Raw genomic sequence first — 23,103 nt, forward strand, 5'->3', positions numbered from 1 at the left:
CACACTTGTAGCAGTGCAATGTGGCTGTATATCATCACTGGTGGAACACTAAGGCACTCGACCTGCGGCGTTGAGCCACCCATCAGTGCCGATATACAGCCATATCACACTGCTACTCATATGTATATATATATGATACAAATTATATATAATTTAAATATCTATGTAACTTTTTTTGTATAGGCCTAGTTTGGTTTCTATCTATGTGTGTGTATCACATAATAACACATAATACACATAATAAATATATATATTACACACACACACACATATTATGTCAAAGCAAACTTTTATTTAGGATGCGATTAATCTTTTCCCAGCAGTATTATTTACATTCCTCTGGTGGTGTTTTTGTTCTAGTATGCACCCAGGGTCTGAGAGTATCATTTTAATTCTCTATATGTCTGTACATGTGGAAGAATTGACAATAAACCTGACTTTGACTGGAGCAACAGTAGTGTTTCTTTATCCTCGAGTGTACTGAATTTTCCTCTAGTGACGTTAAATGCTTGAATTAATGTCATGTATTTTCCCTGAAGATGAAGCTGGAGATGTTAAACCTTGATGAGGGTTTACCGCGTTTACTCTCGTCATAAATCTTTAGTGTCTCCAGAACATGAGAATTGTGCTCGTCTGTCTGAGAAACCTAATCTGGTCAGACACTGTAGTCAGCGATACAGTCAGCGAGCAGCCGATGCTCTTCATAACCGTAAAACACACAGCACAGGACGAGCGTGATGGAGTTTTGGCTGATCTCGGTTCCTCTGGATAAAATCAGCTGTCAGTCTGTGGAGAAACTCAAACGCGTCGCAGCCAAAACCGGTCTGAGCACCAGCTCCAGAGTGCACATCCCAGAGCTCAAGGTAAGAAAACACACACACACACATACACATGGCTGTGGAGGACCTCAGGTGCTTCACCACACTGATAATTTACTTTACTTAAAGAAGAGAGTGAACCCGTTGTCTTTAAAGCAACATGTTGACTACTTAAATAAAGTGAGTAAACCCGTTGTCTTAGGTTGTACTCACACTAGGTCAGGGATTTGCAACCGGTATGCGCAGCCCACTAGTGGGCCTCAGTGATCCTGCAGGTGGGCTGCAAGATAGCTTAAAATTAACTTAAATATTATACTATAATTATCCCAGTGCTGGGTTGAAGCTGGAAGGGCATCCGCTGTGTAAAACATATGTGCATACTGTGTATGTTTTTGGGGCTGCTCAGTGGTTAGCACTGTCGCCTCACAGCAAGAAGGTAGCTGGTTCGAGTCCCGGTTGGGTCGGTTGGCATTTCTGTGTGGAATTTGCATGTTCTCTCCGTGTTGGTGTGGGCTTCCTCTGGATGCTCTGGTGTCCCCCACAGTCCAAAGACATGAGGTAAATTGAATTAACTAAATTGGCCATAGTGAATTTGAAAGTGTATGGGTGTTTCCCTGTACTGGGTTGCGGCTGGAAGGGCATCCGCTGCATAAAACATATGCTGGAATAGTTGGTGGTTCATTCAGCTTTGACAACCCCTGATAAATAAGGGACAATGTCGAAGGAAAGTGAACAAATGTGTATGTTTCGGTGTATATAAATATATGCAGGGATTATGACTGTGGTGGATGTGAATAAAAATTGGAGGATGGCTTGACTTCCATAGAACTTTTTGTTCCTATGCTGTAGATGTGAATGACTGATTTCTTTATATATATATATATATATATATATATATATATCTTTGAAAGATGAAAGAGTGTGAGTAAATGGTGGTGAAATTTACATTTTTGGGTGAACTGTCCCTTTAAGTTGAAAACATAACACAGAATTGACCTAAAGAAAGCAAAACAATTACACTGTGAACAATAATTCTAAATAACCACATGTAAAATAATATGAATGAAAAAATAATCATTTCAATTGGAATCGCTTGACGGTATCAGAACTATATATTTAGCAAACATATAGCAGACCATTTACTACTTACTACGGTTTTCTCACTGATCTCTGTACGCAGATTATAATTGAACACACTGGTTATTTAATTAGGTACATTTTGCTTTTTCTGTGTGTCTCCTTTAATGCAAATGAGCTTCTTTTCCCACCCCCGTTTCCAGAAGAGGGCGGAGCCTTTACAGCTTGTGCATTGATTAATCTGGCAACAACAAACATTCTGTGTCTTGCCAGTTGAAACTCCTGAGCACACAGACATGAAGCATCACACAGAACATTTTGTGAATATTTCATGTCAAATACACACAGATTTACGTGAACAAACACAAATAACACAAACACACGTTGGTTATGTCAGTAAATGCAAACAACAGTTGCGTTTCTGTATATTTATTGCAGTTCTTAATATTGTGATGTTACAGCAAGAAAACCGAGCAATGCAATGGAGGCATTTGAGGGAGTTCATGAAAAAATAATATAGTAATTTAAAGTTCTATACTGCTTTTGAACCATACTATAGTAAAGCACTTTAATTAATCTGTTGTGGTGATTCTATATTTGCTATAATTCTATATATGCTATATGATTCTATATAACTATAGTACTATAAACAAACGATACAAATACTGTAGATTTCTTCAACTATAGGGTGTATTACACTACACCAGTTTACTGTAGTAAAAATTTAAGTATACTGCAGTATTTATCAGTTCACTGTTGTTAATACAACAGTGTGCTGCAGCATGCATTAACAAAGTATTGTAAATAAACAACCCCAAATCAGAACAAGCTGGGGCAGTATGGAAAACGCAAATAAAAAAGAAAGTGATTTCTAAATTTACTTTGACTTGTATTTCATTGCAGACAATAAACAAACATTATTTCAAGAATTCACACTTGGCTCATGATTTATACATAGCTTGTTTGGCGTGCTGTCCCGGGAGAGAGCCCTGAGCTCAAGGTATCCTCGAGCCCAGGGCTCCCTCCTTTCACAGGGCGAGGGGAGACTGAGCTCAGGTCGATCTGAAACTCCCCCGCTGCTGAGGCCAAGGTGAACTTCCTGAGAGTAAGCCATTAGAAAAAAAAGATTTAAGCTTATTTTATCTATAATATAGAGCACGTTTGGATGATGGGAGGAAACCGGGAACCCGGGGGAAACCCACACGGACACAGGGAGAACATGCAAACTCCGCGCAGGAACACCAGATGGCCCAGTGAAGACCCAACGCCATCGGTATTCTTGCTGTGAGGCAACAGTGCTAGTAACTGGGCCACCGTGCCGCCCATTCTGGATAAAGGTGGAAGAAGGGGAGGAGGGGGGTTTCTTCCAGACTAAGATAGTTGTAGAGAGGAAATGATGATATATATAGTGACTTGGGATCCTTTGATTGGAGGATCATGATTAGCTAATGTGGACCAGCTGGGTCAATCATGAGCACGTGCTCCTCTCAAAATTAGTTTGAAATTTAAACTTCACTTAATGTGTCATGATTTTTATCTACATATTTTTTTAAATAAACACATATTCCAATTTTGGTTCCTGCAACACATTTAAAAAAAGTTAGAACAGGGAAGCATTTACCACTTTGTTATGTTTCCATTCTTCACAACACTTAAAATACGTTTAGGGACTGAAGACACCAAGCGATGAAGTGTTTCAGGTGTAATTTTGTCCCATTCTTCCTGCAAACAAGTCTTAAGGTGCCAACAGTATGGGGTCTTCCTTGATGCATATTGCACTTCAAAATGTGCCATGCATTGTTTATTGAAGACAGGTCAGGACTGCGGGCAGGCCAGTCTAGTACCTGTATCATCCTTCTCCAAAGTCAGGACTTTGTAATGTATGCAGAATATGGTTTTGCATCGTCTTGTTGAAATATGCATGGGTGTCCCTGGAAAAGAATGGCACTGACACAACCCCATACCATGACAGACCCTGGCTTTTGGACTTGTTTCTGATAACAGTCTGGATGATCCTCTTCTTCTTTGGTCTGGAGCACATGGCATCCATTCATTCATTTATTAATTTTCTTGTCAGCTTAGTCCCTTTATTAATCCGGGGTCGCTCTCCAGGAGACCGGCCCTCCAGGACCAAGTGTGGATGCCCCTGGATTAGATTATTACCCCAGGGTAGACTCTTAATCAGAGTAGTATCTTAATCATATTATTGTGTCCATGTAAACATACTCAATGTCACACAATTGCAACCCTACTGGCTCCCTATTATTTCAGGCACAGAGGGGTGCCTTTATTGTAACGTGTCCTAATAATGTGTCCTACATTCATTCATTCATTCATATTCTACTACTTTTCTGGGGCTGAGTCATGGGGCAGCAGGCTTAGGAGAGAATCCCAGACTTCCCTCTCCCTAGACACTTCCTCCAGCTCCTCTGGAGTGATTCTGAGGCATTCCCAGTCCAGCCGAGAGACATAGTTCCTCCAGCGTGTCCTGGGTCTTCCCCGAGGCCTCCTCCCGGTGGGACATGCCTGGAACACCTCCCTAGGTAGGTGTCCAGGAGGCATCCGAAACAGATGCCCGAGCCACCTCAGCTGACTTCTCTTTATGTGGAGGAGCAGCGGCTCTACTCCGAGCTCCTGTCGGGTCACAGGGCTCCTCATCCTATCCATAAGGGTCCGCCCTGCCACCCTGCGAAGGAAACTCATCTTGGCTGCTTGTATCCGAGATCTTGTCATTGAGAGTAGGAACGTAGATTGACTGGTAAATCGAGAGCTTTGTCTTTCGGCTCAGTTACTTCTTTACCACAACGGACCGGAACATCGACCGCATTATTGCTGCCGCTGCACTGATCCACCTGCCAATCTCACGTTCCATCCTTCCCTCACTCATGAACAAAACCCCAAGATACTTGAACTTCTCCACCTGGGGTAAGGACTTTCCTCAACCTGGAGATGGCAAACCACCTTTTCACCCTGTCCTACAATGCCTGTAAAATGTATACGATGTGTAATTGGGAGCCAATGCAATGCTGCCAGAACCGGACTAATATGATCATAATTCTTTGTTCTAGAAAGCACTCTAGCGGCTGCATTTTAAACCAGCTGTAGTTTAATATTTAGGCCTACAGGGCAACCACCTAGTGACACATTACAGTAATCTAAGCGAGAGGTCATAAAATCATGTATACGTTTTTTCGCATTAGACATTGATAGCTTAAGTAGCAGTTCGCCAACATAGTTAAGATAAAAATAATGCAGTTATAAAGATGCTTGATATGCGGCCTTCAAATGACAGGTTACTATCAAACACCACCCCAAATTTTTGACTGATGATCAGGACTTTAACTGAACACTCATCAGGGGTTTGTTTTTTGTGATGTTTGTGAAGGTGGGAACGCTGGATGTGCTGCTGGGCCTTTCTGATGACCTGTCCCGACTGGACTCAATCACAGAGGGGTAAGCATTGCTGCAGTAAACTCACCATCTCTTTTTTTTGTGGGGGAAATATTCAAATGATAAAAATAATCAATCATCAATTTGAGTCAAATAATCCTCCCCTGCCTCTTTATTGATGTCACAGAGCTGATATACAGTGTAGAGGTTTTGATCTTACGTCTAGATTTGCTCAGTTACCCGTAAATGCAGCCTTACTGCCGATACTTAGATGTAAACAACAGCTCGGATTACACAGTTAATGTACTACTGAATCTGCTGTTCTGCCTATGAATGCTGTCTAAACCACAGCAATAAAAATGTGTGTAAGTTGCATAATTATATACACTAAAAAATGATTCATTGGATTTACTAATGTTTTGATTAAGGTAAGTGGTTAAACTATATTAAATAAAAAAACAAGTTAAGTTGAACATTACCACGTTCAATTTGTTTATTTAAATTCAGCCCGTTAAATTCAGCAGTTTGGTTGGGTGGCCCTGACCCGGTTGGCAGATGTGGTCTGGAGCGCAGTTCTGTTGGGCTTCGGCGCAGTACGCTTGTAGTGTGAGTGCAAAACGCGCCTAAAGGCTGATTTATACTTCTGCGTCAATCACACGCGCATGGTTCGGCACAGGCTTTGCACGGTCGCATAGCCCTCGACGTGGCTGACGCCGACCTGCACCTCTCAAAAAATGTAACTACATGTCGCAACAACACGTAGCGCAAGCTCTGTGATTGGTTGGCTTGGTAGCGATGACGAGTGTGGGCAGGGCCAAGAGCCACTCGAACCTGTTGGAGCGAGTGTTTACAAGTGTGGAGTCCCGTGAATGAGCTCCGGATGGAAACTTTTGTTTTGTGTTTACATTATAATTAAAGTTGTTGCACGTCCGCCGGTTCCCGCCTCAGAATGAGCGAGTTTGAGCAACTCGTACATTAAAGTAGCGTTCAGGAAAAACAAAACACCTGTGAAGAAACTCGACACAGAGGAACATAGAAACCTACTGCCAGCTAGCTTTTCGGAAGTGTTATTGCAGAGCGACACAAACAGCACGCTGATGTATAAATGCACGACTACGCACAAGGCAGGAGCCGCGGGTCACACCAATCACTCAACGCAGAAGTATAAACCAGCTTAGTCTCTATTTCAGAGGTCGCCACAGTGGAATGTACCGGCAACTATTTCAGCATATGTTTTATTCATGTGGCCCTTCCAGCCACAACCCAGTACTGGGAAACACCCATACACACTCATTCACACACACACACATACACTAGAGACAATTTAGTTTATACAATTCGCATGTGTTTGGACAGGAGCACCAGAGGAAACCCACGCCAACACGGGGAGAACATGCAAACTCCACACAGAAACGCCAACTGACCCAGCCGAGACACGAACCAGCAACCTTTATGGTGTGAGGCGACAGTGCTACCCACTGAGTCACCATGCAACCCCAAAATATGAAAACAACCGATCATTTTAGTTGCGATAATCAATAACACTATTGCGTGCTCCTCTTACTGTATCAGACGGATGCGTTTTCTAGGTGGTTCCTCTTTGTGGGCAAATAGTGGAGCGGCTGCAATACAATTATCAGCCAGTCACTCAATCCAGCAGAGTCCAGTTTCAGGCGGCAGCTGACATGAATCTTCCTGCCTCGGCTGCAATGTTTATGTGTTGTGGAAACTGCCCTCGTCTTCTCCTTTCTCTCTTTTCGGTCTACCATATCCATCCATATGACTTCCAGACAAGGTTACACTGGGTTCAGGTGCTGGCCTGACCTTCGTGGTCATAGCGCGGTCATTGTAAGTGTGAATATTAGCCTGACTTTAATGTCTTGTAATGACGTTTTTAATGGTGTTTTAATTGTGTTATTAAAGGTGTTTTGATGTGTTCATCCTGAAGCTCTAAAGGTTTCAGAATGGTATTGTTAAATGACTTGTTATTTGCAGATAGTGAATTTGAGTTCTATTATTATTAGGTAACACTACAAGGCATCCTTGTTACTTAGGTTCTATTTACCTACTATAGTGATTACAAGTAATTACATGCAACTAATCCCTCATTCTAACTCTAACCATATAGTAACTACATTAATCATCAGTTAAATGAATTGTTAATATGAGTTGCATCTAAGCTTTTTTAACACTTAATTGCAACCTGTAATGTTTTCAGGCCAGTGTTTTTAGCATATGTGACATATTAAAGTTTTATTCAGCTGTATATACTTCAGAATGGCATTGTTAAAGCTGCTGTATGTCAGTTTTTGACTCTTCTTAAGCATAAAAACATCGTAATATATTTGCAGATGTTTCAGAAACATGCTCAGTGAACATTCTTGTTTATCTAAAAAACAATGCTGAAGTCAGATATTCTGCTTTGATAATGTGCGTTACGCTCCGGAACAGCTGTGTTTGTTTTGTTCCCTTTAACCTGCCAAATGCCAGTTTAGCCAATTATGTTTGAGTACTCCGGGCTGCCTTGGTGGAAAACAGCTTATTTCAATCATTCAGTCATGAAGGCTCTCAAAGGATGCGTTCGTGACCGAAGTGCGACCTCCGGTGGATAGTAACAGACTCCGAAATGAGACGCAGATTCAGAGTTCCACATGAGGTGGTTATTAATTAGGAAATAATATAAATATTACAAACGTAAACATATACCCCGTGTCCTAACAACACACTACATGAAGAGATTTGCAGTGAGAAGCAATTTGGCTGTTTGCAAACACGACAGAAATGTAAATACAGCCATTCAGAAGCACAGAATAGTGCACTCACTGCACACCAGCGAAATGGTGAGGCTTATAATCTAATAAATACATATTAAACCTCTTTAACATTATTAAATGTAGATGCTGAATCACTGATATGTGTTGGTTTGCACTGAGTCACAGCTCTAAAGTTTAATTTCAGACTGTTTATTTTATTTTCCAGATCTGAGGTGAATTATCTGCTGCTGCTTTCAGTAGTATGGAAATAAATGTCATGTAAAACGGCCTTCAAACTCACATTAGTAGCATTAAACACTGAATAAAGCACATGAGGTGTACCTGAGCTGATCATTGTCAGTTTTCTGTTGTTCACCTGTGAGAAATCGAGGCCGTTTCTAAAATATCAGTTTCAGAACAAAACTCCTTTTAATATTGAAAATATTCCTTCTATCGCGTGGCGGTACGGCGTGAGGGTAGTTAGAGCTCGACTTAATGAGCTTGCTTGTGTTTTGAACCAGGTGTGCAATACCTAGTTGATCCACTGGGTGTCAAACTTACACACCTTTAAATGATCTGATCATATTGTTTTGTTCAGATAGTCAAGTTCAGTTTGATTATATATTTAGGTTACAATTCATTTGAAGGTGTTACACAAGTTCCATTTACATACTATAGTGATTATGCATAATTACATGCAAATAATCCCTCATTCTCATCCAATTATGCATATAGTAAATACATGTAATTAACTAATGTTAGTCGAGTAGTTAAATGAATTGTTAATATGAGTTGTATATAAACTTTTTAAATGCTTAAGCGGAATGTAATGTTTTCAGACCAGTGTTTTTAGCGTCATTAACATATGTGACATTATTGAGTTTTTTTGTTAGTACTTTGCATTTTTCATTTGGCTTTATTTTGTATTTTAGTTCTTACTATGTTTAGTATGTTATTTATTTTATTTGAGCTCTTTGAGTTAAGTTAAATATTGACCTGGCAGCATAAAGGCAAGGCAAACTACAGCAACAAAAATAAATAATGTTCATTTTATTATAATTTAATATCAGTATATGTTTTAATGAAAATTATATGTGTTTATATGTATATTAAATATCATCTTAGCTTCCTGGTTAACCTGATTAACCTAGTCAAACCTTTAAATGTCACTTTAAGCTGAATACTATCTTGATCAATATCTAGTCAAATGTAGTCATCATGGCAAAGATAAAAGAAATGAGTTATTAGAAATGAGTTATATAAACTATTATGATTAGAAATGTGCTGAAAAAAGTTGTTAAATACAATTAACACAACTAATATTACATAAAAAAATGAGCGTAAATAAATTACCATAACAATAAAATACAAAAGCATGAACATAATTTAGTTTTGTTGCTATAGTTTGCCATGTCTTCGGTTTAAGAATTACATTTATTTAATTTAAATTAACTCAAAGAGCTCAAACACAATGACACACTAAACTATAGTAAAAACTGAAATACAAAATAAAGCAAAGTGAAAAGTGAAAAATGCAAGGTATTAAGAGTATTAAGATTAAGTTTGTCTTCAACTATTTTAATTATTCATTTGTATCCATGATAAGGTTGTAATTTAGCACATCAAAATGCTTAAAATATCTTTATAAAATTAACAGAATCAAACATGTGTGCTTTCCTGTGCTAATAAAAACAGATTATTATTGTATTATTAAAAAAAAGTGTTTTAAAGTTTACCTAAGTGTGTTAAGTGCACTTAAGTGGGCTTTTTTTTTATTATTAGTTCATTAATACAGTTGAATTATTAGCCTTCCTGTATTATTAATTTATAAGTGAATTATGTATATTTCTTTCCCCAATTTCTGTTTAACTGGGAGAAGATTGTTTTCTACACATTTCTAAATATAATAGTTTTAATAACTCATGTCTAATACCTGATTTCTTTTATCTTTGCCGTGATGACAGCACATGATATTTGACTAGATATTCTTCAAGACACTAGTATTCAGCTTAAAGTGACATTTAAAGGCTTAACTAGGGTAATTAGGGTAAAGTTAGGGTAATTAGGCAAGTCATTGTATGACAGTGGTTTATTCTGGAGACAATCCAAAACTAATATTGCGTAAGGGGGCGAATAATATTGACCTTAAAATGTTCTTTTTTAATTACAACTGCTTTTATTCTAGCTGAAATAAATTCTCCAGAAGAAAAAATATTATAGGAAATACTGTGAAAATTTCCTTGCTCTGTTAAACATCATTTGGGAAATATTTGAACAAGACCAAAAATTCACAGGGGGATGAATAATTCTGACTTCAACTGTATGTATATTCAGTGTTCAACATCGAATACAAGTGCACTTCTTTATCTTGTGTTAGTGTTTTGATCCCTTGCATCTCATCTGCTGCTATCCGTCACTCACTCTTCATTTTGTCCCCGTGTGTCAGTGTGATGCGTCAGACATCTCAGTGTTTGGCGGAGGTGATGGACGAGTTCAGTGGAAAACTCCTGGAGAGTCTGCTGGCCGGCGGTGGTGAGTGAATGTGGCGTGAACACACACGGCCTCTGTAACGGCTAAACCTCCAGCAGAGGAAAACAGAGAAGAGCTCATTAGCAGAGGCCAACTCCTCTGAGCCGGGCCACACTCACATTACATACACTCGGAAAAATACACACTCCAGGAAAATATCTGTCAAATCTTTCCATTGCACTAAATGTACTTTGTGTAAGGGTTAAAAGTACATTCATGAGGTTGTTTTCGCAGAATAAAGCCTGATAAGTTTATCGGCAGCCCAACACAAAGCGGAACACGGTTGTATAAGACTGAAGGACTTTATGAAGCAAAACAACCCTCCTGGAAGTACTTTATACTGCTTATTACTTGGATTCTAGCCACAAAACATTGTTCTGAGCTGTAATAGTTTATTAAACATTTAAATAAAGGCAAAGCTGATACAAACGAAAACAGCTGATGGAGTATACACTAACCTGTGCATTATTCAGACACAAGATGGCGCCAAACAACCAAAAACACAAAGCTGACAGTAATGAAAACAGCTGATGGAGTATACACTAACCTGCGCATTATTCAGATACAAGATGGCGCCAAACAGTCAAGAATGCAAAGCTGACAGAAACTAAAACAGCTGATGGAGTATACACTAACCTGCACAATATTCGAACACAAGATGGCGTCAAACAATCAAACACAAAGCTGACAGAAACTAAAACAGCTGATGGAGTATACACTAACCTGCGCATTATTCAGACACAAGATGGTGCCAAACAGTCAAAAACACAAAGCTGACAGTAATGAAAACAGCTGATGGAGTATACACTAACCTGCGCATTATTCAGATACAAGATGGCACCAAACAGTCAAAAATACAAAGCTGATACAAACTAAAACAGCTGATGGAGTATACACTAACCTGCGCATTATTCAGATACAAGATGGCACCAAACAGTCAAAAATACAAAGCTGATACAAACTAAAACAGCTGATGGAGTATACACTAACCTGCGCATTATTCAGATACAAGATGGCACCAAACAGTCAAAAATACAAAGCTGACAGAAACTAAAACAGCTGATGGAGTATACACTAACCTGCACATTATTCAGACACTAGATGGCACCAAACAATCAAGAACGCAAAGCTGACAGAGATGAAAACAGCTGATGGAGTATACACTAACCTGCGCATTATTCAGATACTAGATGGTGCCAAACTGTTATAAATGCAAAAACCGTGGCATGACAGATAAGTGTATATATATATATATATATATATATATATATATATATATATGAATGTGGATGTAAATAAATGGATTTAATGTATTCACTTCGAAGGTGATTTGAAGTTCCCAGATGAGCCTCTGTTATTTAGCGGTTGTTATTTGGGAAAAACATATCTTGAACTAAAAGCAAAACAAAACACAAACTCCAGGCCTGGTTCTTTCTCATCTTCCTCTGTTCGGCGAATTCTCTAACATATGCAAATACAGAAACATGATGTAATAATTACCACAGACTGTGCTATTTGCAGCATGTTTCTGTATTTGCATCTGTTTTCAAACGTCAGTATTTGCAGCCGTTTTCACATTTTCATTGTGGTCTGCATTACTTGCAGTGTGTTTCTGTATTGTTGTGAGAATTTGTGTAGTCAAACTGATGAAGATGTGTTCTCATTTTGGCCAAAAAGGCTCTTTTATGGCATCGCTGTGAAAACCCTCTGTTGGAAATAATATGACATTACCATGGCCTGATGAAGTTGGCGCAATAGCCTAGTGGTTAGTGCGCTGACATTTGGTGCAGTAGCACTTCAGGGCGTCCGGAGTTCAAGTCCTGGCTTGAGGACATTTCCCGTCCCTCCTCCCTCTCTCTCTCCCACTTCACTTCCTGCCTATAATATCATCCAATCTACTTTAAAAAGGCCAAAATAAACATGGCCTGATGAAAGCAATTCACATTATTAAAAAATATGATTTCTTTTATATATGTATATATATATATATATATATATATATATATATATATATATATATATATATTATAACCACTTTGATGATATTCCCCCCAGAACACAGGACTCTCCAGAAAGACCAGCAGTCACCTCTCAAATCATACTTCCAGACTGTCCAAGGTATTTTAACCTTATGTATTATATAGTATCCTTGTATGTGTACAATTATGCACACATCTGCTAACACCACCCTTTAAGCATTCTGTTGATTTCACATGTTAGCTAGTGGTCATTACAGTATTAGTGCACGGTCTGCCTAATATCTGCTAATACTTTATTTTGATGGTCCCTCAATAGTGATTACATATTATAAATGGAACACTCTAACTGCTGATAATGTAACTGACATGTAATTGCAACTGATTGAAATTGATAACTGATTGCCTAAAGGGTAAACTGTGCATGTGAACTTGAAATGAACCTTGTTTCAGTGGACTTGGCTACATACGTGACCAGGTTTCAGTGGGACAGAGCCAAATATCCCACTGCACAGCCTCTAAAGACCCTCGCTGACGTCATCTCCAAGTATACATCTTATATAAAGCACTTTCAAACGATAACAGCTATTGGTTTGCAAATGCGCTGGATGTTCAACAGTATAAATGTTTGTCTGTGTGGGTGGGTGTTTGTGTGTTAGCAAGTTTCACAGGTGGACACTGAGCTGAAATCCCGCAGGGCTTCCTACAGTCACCTGAAAGCCAGTATTCAGAGCTATGAGCGGAAAACCGAGTGAGTAGGATATTAGGTTACATACCAACATCAGTTTCCCTAATCAAGTCTTTTACGGAACTGTTTTAGCATTGTTCAGCTCATTTTGACACACCTACATAGTGAGGAACAGTGAGATTGGAAAACAAGTTATCATTCAGTGCTTTAGCATTCACCAGCAAAGCATTTGTGAATAAATGCAGTACACAACACTTTTCAGAAACCCAGGCTCATTCTGAAAACGTAGTCCCGAGGATGTTTCTGGAGACCGCGAAATACGTTCCAGGAGGTACGTATTTTCGCAGTTTTTGGTTTGCGCGAATCCGCGGGAGGCCGCTGTGTGCGACTTTTTGGCTTCTCAGACGTCTCCCGCGAGTGCCGTTTGCGCCCGCGCTGTTCTCGCGTAAACCCACCAGAGGCCGCTGTTGAACGTCTGTCTGTGGCTGAATGATTGACTGGGCGACCGGCATTATCTTGATGGACTTATTCAGTAGCGAACTTGCGTTTACAGTATGTGACTTACACTTTCGTTGAATAAAAGCACCTTATGTCCACCTTTTTTTGCGGCTGCCATACTTACTTGTGTGTCACCCAACGCACCATACTCTAGCACGAAAAAAACAAAACAATCCACCGCGTTTGGCGCTGTTTGTATCTGAAGGCAGCCACAGCCTCTCACATGATAGCAGGTAAAGGCACAGCCAATCAAAATGTCCATAAGCGTTTTGGGGGTGGGAGGACTCAAGGACAGAACGTGATTTAACCCTTTCTGCGTGTCTAGGTCTCTATGGTCTAGGTTAATGTTGACAGCGCAATTATTTTAAAAAGTGGATTAAATTATTGGTGGGGACATTTTTATGGTCGGTGGATATTGGTGGGGACGCGTCACCTCCCTCCACCCTAAATCTAGGGGAAATCCTCTAAATCCTGTGGTTTCCCCTTTCTCTTGCTTTCTCTTTGGACTGTGAGATTCATATAACGATAAATAACCATCACTCCTGCTTTGCCTAACCAGGGGAAGCTTGCAGACCCGTTTGTTGACCAACATAGTGAAGAAGGAGGACTTGGTTTTGAACTCAGAGTACCTCACGACACTAATAGTTTTGGTGCCTAGGTCAGTGTGTCAGAGCAAATCTTAAGTATTACTTATCAAATGTTTTTTTTCTGAATGCATTTGTTATGTTATGTCTACAGGACAGCGTATGCGCTGTGGCAGAAGACGTATGAGTCCATGTCAAAGTTTGTGGTTCCTCGTTCCAGCCGGTAGGTTCTCATGCACGCTCACGGTTTCCGCAGTCACATAAACACATCATTTTTATTTGTTTAAACACTATTGATCAGAGGTTTTCAACTGGGCCACGATGAATTTCAAGCTGTTTTTAATAGAACGAGAGTTTGAGTAAGTTATCAACTCGCCGCAGATCGCAGTGGACTGCAGAACATGTGTTTGGTATAGTGGGAATAGTTAATAAGATCAGAAACTACTAGAGAAAGTTTCCCATCTTATACTAGAGAAAATCATTTGCAGTATTAAGTCCATACTTAGAAAAGTCATTGGTCAACGCTGTTGCTTTCAGTCTTAATTCCAGCTCAGTTTACCAATCTTGCTACTACCACAGAACTGGAGGCTAATCCAACAGTATTATCGAGTTACTGCAAGAAAAGTGAGAGTCTGTCTGGTTGTAGACTAGGAGGTGATGTCCAACACATTTGCTGCATCCCAATTCACATACTTTTACTGCATCCTAAAAGTATGTACTTTATTGTAAAGCAAAAGTACATTCTTTTGAGTGTGCAGCAGAAGAGTATGCAAAATTCGGGACATACTGTACTACTTCCTCATTAACGTTATGTTGCGTAGTAGCATTACCTGTCAATCATCTCAACACATCATCCACATTTCTGTCATGATTACCAGGGATCTTTAACCACCAGAGGTCGCTGGTAAGAACTCACTTTCACATGGACTACATCTTATGAACTACAAATTCAGTCATGCCACACACACATACACCTGCTCCAAGTCTCCACTGATTGGACTCCCACAGCTGATGCTGCTTCTGGACTAATCACACACACTACTTTAGCAGCACACACACTCACTTCCTGGCCGAGTCTTGTTATCTGTAAAGTGACATTACAATGCGTTTCCCTTAGTCTTGTTCCTCAGTGTTTTGACCCTTGCCAAGTTTGTCTGTTTGTCCATGTTCACTGCCTGCCTTCCAACCTCTTGCCTGTTATATTGACTACGATTCTGGATTTGCCTTTATTCATCTGTTTGCACCTGTGTTGACCCTTGCTTGCCTGACTACCGAATAAACCTGCACTTGGATCCTAACATTGTCTCCGTCATCCACGTGTTACAGAAGACTCGGCCTGGAAGTGAGTGTGTGTGCTGCTAAAGTAGTGTGTGTGATTAGTCCAGAAGCAGCATCAGCTGTGGGAGTCCAATCAGTGGAGACTTGGAGCAGGTGTGTGTGTGTGTGGCATAACTGAATTTGTAGTTTATAAGATGTAGTCCATGTGAAAGTGAGTTCTTACCAGCGACCTCTGGTGGTTAGAGATCGCTGGTAATCATGACAATTTCACGTTCGCCATGTTTGAGTTTGTTTACACTTATGTTTGTAGTTTTAATTAAATTCACGTCCAATGCGTAATATTTTTTGGGCAATATTAGAAGATGGTTCTACACTTTGAATTCATTCAGGCATTCATTTTCCTTCAGCTTAGTTCCTAATTCATCAGGGGTCGCCACAGCGGAATAAACCGCCAACTTATCCAGCATTTTGTTTTACACAGCGGATGCCCTTTCAGCCGCAACCCAGTACTAGGAAACACCCATATACTCTCACATTCACACACACACTGCGCCTAATTTATTTTATTCAATTCACTAATGTCTTTCGATTGTGTGGAAAACCGGAGCACCCGGAGGAAACCCATGCAAACACAGGGAGAACATGCAAACTCCACACAGAAATGCCAACTGGCCCAGCCGGGGCTTGAACCAGCAACCTTCTTGCTGTGATGCGACGGTGCTAACCACTGCACCACCATGCCGCCCACACTTAGAATTTCCACCGGAAATAGTCGACCATTCATTGGCTTACTCTTTTTAACATACTACAGTTTTTGACATGCTATTTCTATTTTTGAATACCATCTAGGATGAATTGTGTGCAAATTGGGATGCAGCAATTGGCTTTAGTTTGGTATCTGTTCTCACGATTTAGACTCATTTTCATCAGCAGCCTCTAATCTTCTGCATAGCATAATAATAACTAACGTTAGTTAAATGTCATCCTTCTAATAGGTAATGAACCTTTATGTGTGTATTGCAGGAAGCTGGCTGAGGATTCAGAAGCAGGCGTTTTCACAGTAACGCTCTTTAGGAATGTCATAGCTGAATTCAAAGCTAATGCCAAAAAGCATAAGTAAGTAAAACACTAGTCAAAGCATCGCTACATGCCCCCATACTTCAGTTATTTAGGCTTTATAGTGAAACTGATTGTTCTTGTACAGGTTTACAGTGCGGGAATACAACCTGGAGGAGGCCGAGAAGCAAAAGCAGGAGATGGGCCAACTCGCTTTGGATAAGAAGGAGCTGTGTGTAAGTAAACCCTTATAACTGAGAGCCTATTCCTTATGTACTCATTCTGTTTTACCTTCAACTGGAATTTACAAAGACAAATGTGATAGGGAATCATTTGATTCTGTTACTTTAAATCATTGTTAAACTTTTTAAACCAGAGTTGACAGTAATAGAGTTGACCTCTCCACCATTTTTGTGCTGTAGCTCAATATCCCTGCTGAAAAATCCAGCTTAACACAGCCTAGGCTGGTTGGTTGGTTGTAGCTGATTGACCAGCCTGGTTTTAGAGGGGTTTTGGCCATTTCCAGGCTGGTTTCCAGCCATTTCCAGCCTGGTCCTAGCTGGTCAGGCTGGAAAATGACCAGCTAAATCCAGCTAAAACAAGCTTGACCAGCCTGGTTTAAGCTGGACATAGCTGGTTTTGGCTGGGCTCCCAGCCTGGCTAGGCTGGTCAAGCTGGTTTAAGCTGGTCATCTCCCAGCCTGACCAGCTAAGACCTGGCTAGAAATATCTGGAAACCAGCCTGGATATGGCCAAAACCCCTCTAAAACCAGGCTGGCCGACCAGCTAAAACCAGCAAACCAGCCTAGGCATGGCATGTCTAAAACACAATGTAAAGTATTTTTATCATATTATTGTTTTAAAAGGTGAATGAGAAATATCACAGTAACAGAGTTGACATAATGAATCTACTATTGGTGAATCTTATTGGTGATTTGTCAGGAAAAAATGTTGACAAAAAGACCATGTGCGACAATAAACATGTGGTACTTGTATTTCCCAACAGAGAACATTTGTGTGTTGGCTGAAGGTGAACTTCAGTGAAACCTTTGTGGCCTGGATTCACATCAAGGTCCTTCGCACATTTGTTGAGTCAGTACTCAGGTAAAATTGACCACTTGGAATAAATAAAAAAAAAAGATGAACTGCTAAACACCAGACCCATTACTGCTGCTGTTGTTTAGATATGGACTGCCGGTCAGTTTCCAGGCTATTTTGCTACAGCCCGGTAAGAAGAATGTGAAGCATCTGAAGCAGCAGCTCAACTCTTTATTCAAACATCTCGACCCAGCAGCAACCAGCACCAAACCTGAGGTAAAAACAGCACACAGATCCTTCTCAATGGTTATGATCTACCAGTATATATAATAAAGGACCGGGTATACCTCACAATAAGTTCTTTTTCATTCTGCATTTGAGGCCAAAAAGAAGTTTGAAGTGACGCTATACTGTCTTTGAATTGTCTGACACCTCTGTGGTGCAGTGGGCTGGGCTGTAAATGTGTCACGTCACTCGACTGGACTCGATTGTAAAACAGCAACAGTGGTGGCTGTGAAAGAAGAACATTTAAGGAAAACAGCCTTCTCTTATAGAGGAGCCACCATAGCATGCTACATGACTGTAAATTTGCTGCAGACAGACACTGAATTGAGCAATGATGTTTATAACCAACCCCGGCTCATTCTGAAAACGTAGTCCCGCAGACGTTTCTGGAGACCGCAAACTATGTAGCCGGGGGTACGTATGGCTGCATTTCATTTTTTTTAAATGAACGATACGGGGCGGTGTGATGGCGGACTTGAGACGCAGAGAGGAGATGACTACGACAACGACGGGGTTCGAGTCCGCGGAAGAGCGGGTCCAGAAATCAGGTAAGACGAAAACAGAATCCAAAAAATAAAATGAACGAGTGAATAACAGGGTGAGAATGTGGTAAAATCTGAAAACGTGGTAAAAATCAGACGAGGGCTTTTCTTTTTCTGGACAGCTTTTGTAAATTGTTGGTTGGGTTTAGGGAAGGAGGAGGGTGGGTCTGTCGATTGGTCGGCCAGTCAGTCATCCAGTCAGACAGACGTTTGGTAGACAGCGGCCTCTGGTGGGTTTACACGAGAACAGCGAGCGGCACTCGTGAGAGAAATTTGAGAATAAGTGCATTTTCGTGGATCGTGGATTCGCGAAAACAAAAACTGCAAAAATACGTACCTTCGCGGTCTCCAGAAACGTCCACGGGACTACGTTTTCAGAATGAGCCTGGGTTGTTTATAACTTTATCGGATGTGGCACTATACGGATGTGTTTATCGTCCTGTGTGTGCCTCTGAGTCTTTAAAATCTCTTTGCGAGCGATAGTACAGGTGCGGATACATCTGCACCAGATCTACTACTCGACTCTACAGTTTATTCATGTGGCGAACTTAGTGACTCTGAACTGCGTGGATATAAAGTATGTTAAAGAAGGCGGAACTCCAGGACACACCCACCAATTGCATAGCCATCACAGACCAATGGCAGCTCACAGGTGTTTAGGAACAATATGAACTCCCCCAAAAAGTTCTCTTTGTTGTGCTGTTTTGACGTGCTGCAACAAACTCGAAATGAACTTGTTTTGGATGGATTTTGTTTGAAATTACACAAATTTTTCAATTCTGTTTGAAGTACCAGGGCCTTAACTTTACAAACCCAGGGTGGTTTTATCAAGTAAATCTCAAGAGTCGTTTTTTGTTGTGGGAAAATTTGAACACTTCATAAAAGATTTGCCAATAAAGCAAGGTTTCCAATTACATTTTTTGAGAAAAAAAGAAAACGTAAACAAATCATGGCCAATGATCATGATCAAACCAACGATCAGTGATTTTCACCAGCAAGGACCAAGGCACACTTAGAAAGCAATCCTTAGTGTATGGATGTAGGGATGAAAGGGTAGAGGAGGAGAGATGGTAGGGGAAGGCGAAGAAGTGAATAATGGAAGGGATGATAGGTTGATTTGCCTACAATGATGATCCAGAGAGACTCAGGATGGAGGTTTCACCTCTGTAATATTCGGTGGAGTGATTATGACTCCCCCGAAACTCAACCTTGGAAGGAAGAGAGTGATATAAGGATTGTTAATGGAGAACAGAATGAAATAGAGGGAGGAAGGATGTGTTCAAGAGAACAAGATGGACAGTGAACAGCATTTACCATTGTTTACATCCTTGTTTACGTCCTTACTACAACATACAGATAACACTATAAACAGGGGTGCCCAAACTCGGCCCTGGAGGGCTGGTGTCCTGTAGAGTTTCGATCATAGGTCTCAAAAAGGTGTTTAAGACTACTAGTTAAGCAGGTGTGGGTTGGAGCTAAACTGTGCAGAGCTGTGGTCCTCCAGGAATTGAGTTTGAGACCATTGGTTTAGATCCAACCCCAATTAGACACACCCAAACAAGCTAATCAAGCTCTTACTAGGTTCACTAGAAACTTCCAGACAGGTGTGTTTAGGCAAGTTGGAGCTAAACTCTGCAGAACACAGCCCCCCCAGGACTGAGTTTGGGCACCCCTGATGTAAGATATCAATTTTAACAAATAAAAATACTTACAGGTTGTGGCTCACAATCCACAGCTTCTTCTATAATCGTTGGAACTGCTCTTTCTTTGAGGAGAAGATTTTGGCCGAATCCAGCACTGAACTATTAGAGATTCTGGAAGCTGTCCTTTGTCAAATGCCTTGCACAGAGTTTTTATAATGTTTTTATAATTCTCTGGGACATAATTAAAATTAAATTGTAAGCACTTCACTCTGTGCGATGTCCTTTGGAAGCCCAAACACAGAAACAGAACATGCTCTGCGCTGTCCAGCGTTTGGACAGCATTTTAGCTACGGTTTTAGCTGTTAACCCTGAAAATTTAACCATTGCTGCTAAATTTACACCTCTGTGGCCATGCCCCTTAGCTGTGCATTTCTTGGTGTGTTAACCGAAGGGTTTATCATTAACCCAGGTGTATTTATTTGTAGTCCCCCCCCCCCCCCCCCAAACTTCATTTGCTGTAGGCTTTGCTAAGCTAACTCTGTGAAAGCCAATGTTTCCCTTTGCATTGAACTTTGAGCGTCTTACATTAAGGTATGCTGTTTACATTCACACAGCTACATTACACATCAACTAAAGTTTAAAATATGATATAATATTGGACCACCACTTTAAATAAGTTTAGGGAGCAGGTGATTGGTCCACCAAGTTATCTGCATTTAGCCTAGGATTACATACTGTTAGGATTTCGGACAACCAGATCGTGGCTGAAATTAGTCAGTCTCTAATCAAACTAGAATGAATTTGGTTTTGCTGTTGTTCTGATGTAGCTTCTGTCGCTCTTCCTTTAGATGGGGATGGATATCCCAGACGGAGGCGCCGGCCAGCAGGAATATTACTCCTACATTTGCTATCCCATCAAAATTAATCTGGTGGATCCAAGTTAGTACTAAATAACGGACTGAACTCAGGAATTTTTTGGAGGTGTCTTTGTGGCGCTCATGTTTCTGTTTTGCATCTTGCAAATTTTAAATAAACTTTGACAAACACCTGAAATGTATGAGTTTTTATGTCAAACAGGAATGGTTGATGCTGATCTTGTTCTTAGATTCGTGACCCATGCCAGGTTTTCATCCAACAAAGGGTGATAGGTCAATCTGTGCTTTTGAAAACACTATCGGTTGGGTTTAGGAAAGAAGCAGGGAGGGTCAGTCGTTCGGTCAGTTAGTCAGTCGGCAGTGGCCTCTGGTGGATTTACGCGAGAACAGCAGTCCCAAGAGAAATTTGAGACCTCATAAAGCATACACAGCGGCCTCTGGTGGATTTACGTGAGAACAGCAGTCCCAAGAGGAATTTGAGACCTCATAAAGCATACACAGCGGCCTCTGGTGGATTTACGCGAGAACAGCAGTCCCAAGAGAAATTTGAGATCTCATAAAGCATACACAGTGGCCTCTGGTGGATTTACGCCTGAACAGCAGTCCCAAGAGAAATTTGAGATCTCATAAAGCATACACAGTGGCCTCTGGTGGATTTACGCGAGAACAGCAGTCCCAAGAGAAATTTGAGATCTCATAAAGCATACACAGTGGCCTCTGGTGGATTTACGCGAGAACAGCAGTCCCAAGAGAAATTTGAGATCTCATAAAGCATACACAGCGGCCTCTGGTGGATTCACGAAAACAAAAACTGCAAAAATAAAAAAAAACGTAGCTCATGGGACGTATTTGGTGCTCTCCAGAAATATATATAGCGGTATGTTGTTTGAATCTGCTATTAAGATCCACGTTCATCTATATAATTACAATAAAGGATGCTAAATACGTAAGTGAGATGCAAGTTAAGCTTTATTTTAAGGTGATGTAGTTACGGTGTAACTATTCATCTCACTAATTAATTATCTGTACTTACTATAGGGTTGGGTTAGAATGGGGGTTAAGTTTAGAGTTAGTTATATGTTGCGTAAAAATATATGCTGGAATAGTTGGCGGTTCATTCTGCTGTTGCAAACCCTAATAAATAAGGGACTAAGCGGAAGGAAAATGAATGAATTTATGTACTGTGATTGTAATGTGTAACCCACAAATGCCTCTCATAAACAGTAAGTGGATTTATATACAGATTTTAATTGACCGAGTGGGATAATCATAGCTGACATGCAAACGTTGTTTCAATATCACTGTGAAGTGACTGAGACTGGCTTATTACCTGTCTAATATTAAAATATGAACTGTTTATTAGCACTTATGATCTTATTTTATATCCCTAATCCTACCCAACACCTAAACTACTACCTTACTAACTATTAATAAGCAGCTAATTAGCAGTTTTTTGATCTAATTGTGTTAGTTAACGGTTTGTTATTAGTATGAATTGTACATTAACATACAGTGTTTTGATATTTTGCCTAAGGCCAAACAATTTCATCAAAGCCAACCAGTTTTTTTGGTTTGGATATCTTGCTGGAATGGGTTTTTTTGTTTTTACTCATTGAAGACATAATTTAAAGGGGTCCTATTATGGAAAAGTCACTTTTATAAGGGGTTTAAACAGTTGTGTGGCAGCAGTGTGTGAATATAAGCAGCTTCTAATGATTAAAATCTAATAATGTTATTGTTTATAATCAGACTTGATCAAAACAGTCTGCAGAAACACTTTGAATGACATTCTCCCTTTGTACATGTCATCAGAGAGGGAAAGCCCCGCCCACTAGTGATGATCTCGCCCTTGGACATTAGTCTTGTTTTTGAAGCTGCCGCTATGCTGACACATAGGCATTTGTAGCTCCGCCCTCTTCTGAAAAGAGCACAATCTCATTTGAATTTAAAGCGACAGTCAACAAAACAACACAACTAGGATCAAAGCCTAAAAGGGTCAGTTTCAGAGAGTTAGAAAACATTATCTGTGTGCTATTTTGAGCTTAAACTTCACACACACTCACTCTAGGGACAT

The 23,103-nt window shown here is 40.3% G+C and overlaps 1 protein-coding gene across 1 annotated transcript; it reads left to right on the forward strand.

The window, feature by feature from the left end:
* The first annotated feature begins 737 nt into the window (after positions 1-737).
* On the forward strand, positions 738-21,184 carry atp6v1c2 (ATPase H+ transporting V1 subunit C2). Its single transcript, XM_056477324.1, has 13 exons — positions 738-863; positions 5,281-5,348; positions 10,485-10,570; positions 12,623-12,685; positions 12,997-13,089; positions 13,201-13,294; positions 14,289-14,387; positions 14,468-14,536; positions 16,615-16,707; positions 16,796-16,883; positions 17,653-17,750; positions 17,831-17,960; positions 21,003-21,184. The coding sequence occupies exons 1-13, from the start codon at positions 738-740 to the stop codon at positions 21,096-21,098; spliced, it is 1,203 nt and encodes a 400-aa protein (XP_056333299.1). The 3' UTR covers positions 21,099-21,184.
* The last annotated feature ends 1,919 nt before the right edge of the window (positions 21,185-23,103 follow it).

The sequence above is a fragment of the Danio aesculapii genome, chromosome 17 (genome assembly GCF_903798145.1).
Source record: "Danio aesculapii chromosome 17, fDanAes4.1, whole genome shotgun sequence".
In the NCBI taxonomy this organism is placed as follows: Eukaryota; Metazoa; Chordata; class Actinopteri; order Cypriniformes; family Danionidae; genus Danio; species Danio aesculapii.

Excerpts from the sequence above, each read along its gene's own strand:
- atp6v1c2 (XM_056477324.1), top strand. The coding sequence starts at position 738 with ATGGAGTTTTGGCTGATCTCGGTTCCTCTGGATAAAATCAGCTGTCAG. Across the intron at positions 13,090-13,200 it reads CCTCGCTGACGTCATCTCCA|AGCAAGTTTCACAGGTGGAC; the intron begins AGTATACATCTT and ends TGTTTGTGTGTT. Across the intron at positions 17,961-21,002 it reads CAACCAGCACCAAACCTGAG|ATGGGGATGGATATCCCAGA; the intron begins GTAAAAACAGCA and ends CTCTTCCTTTAG.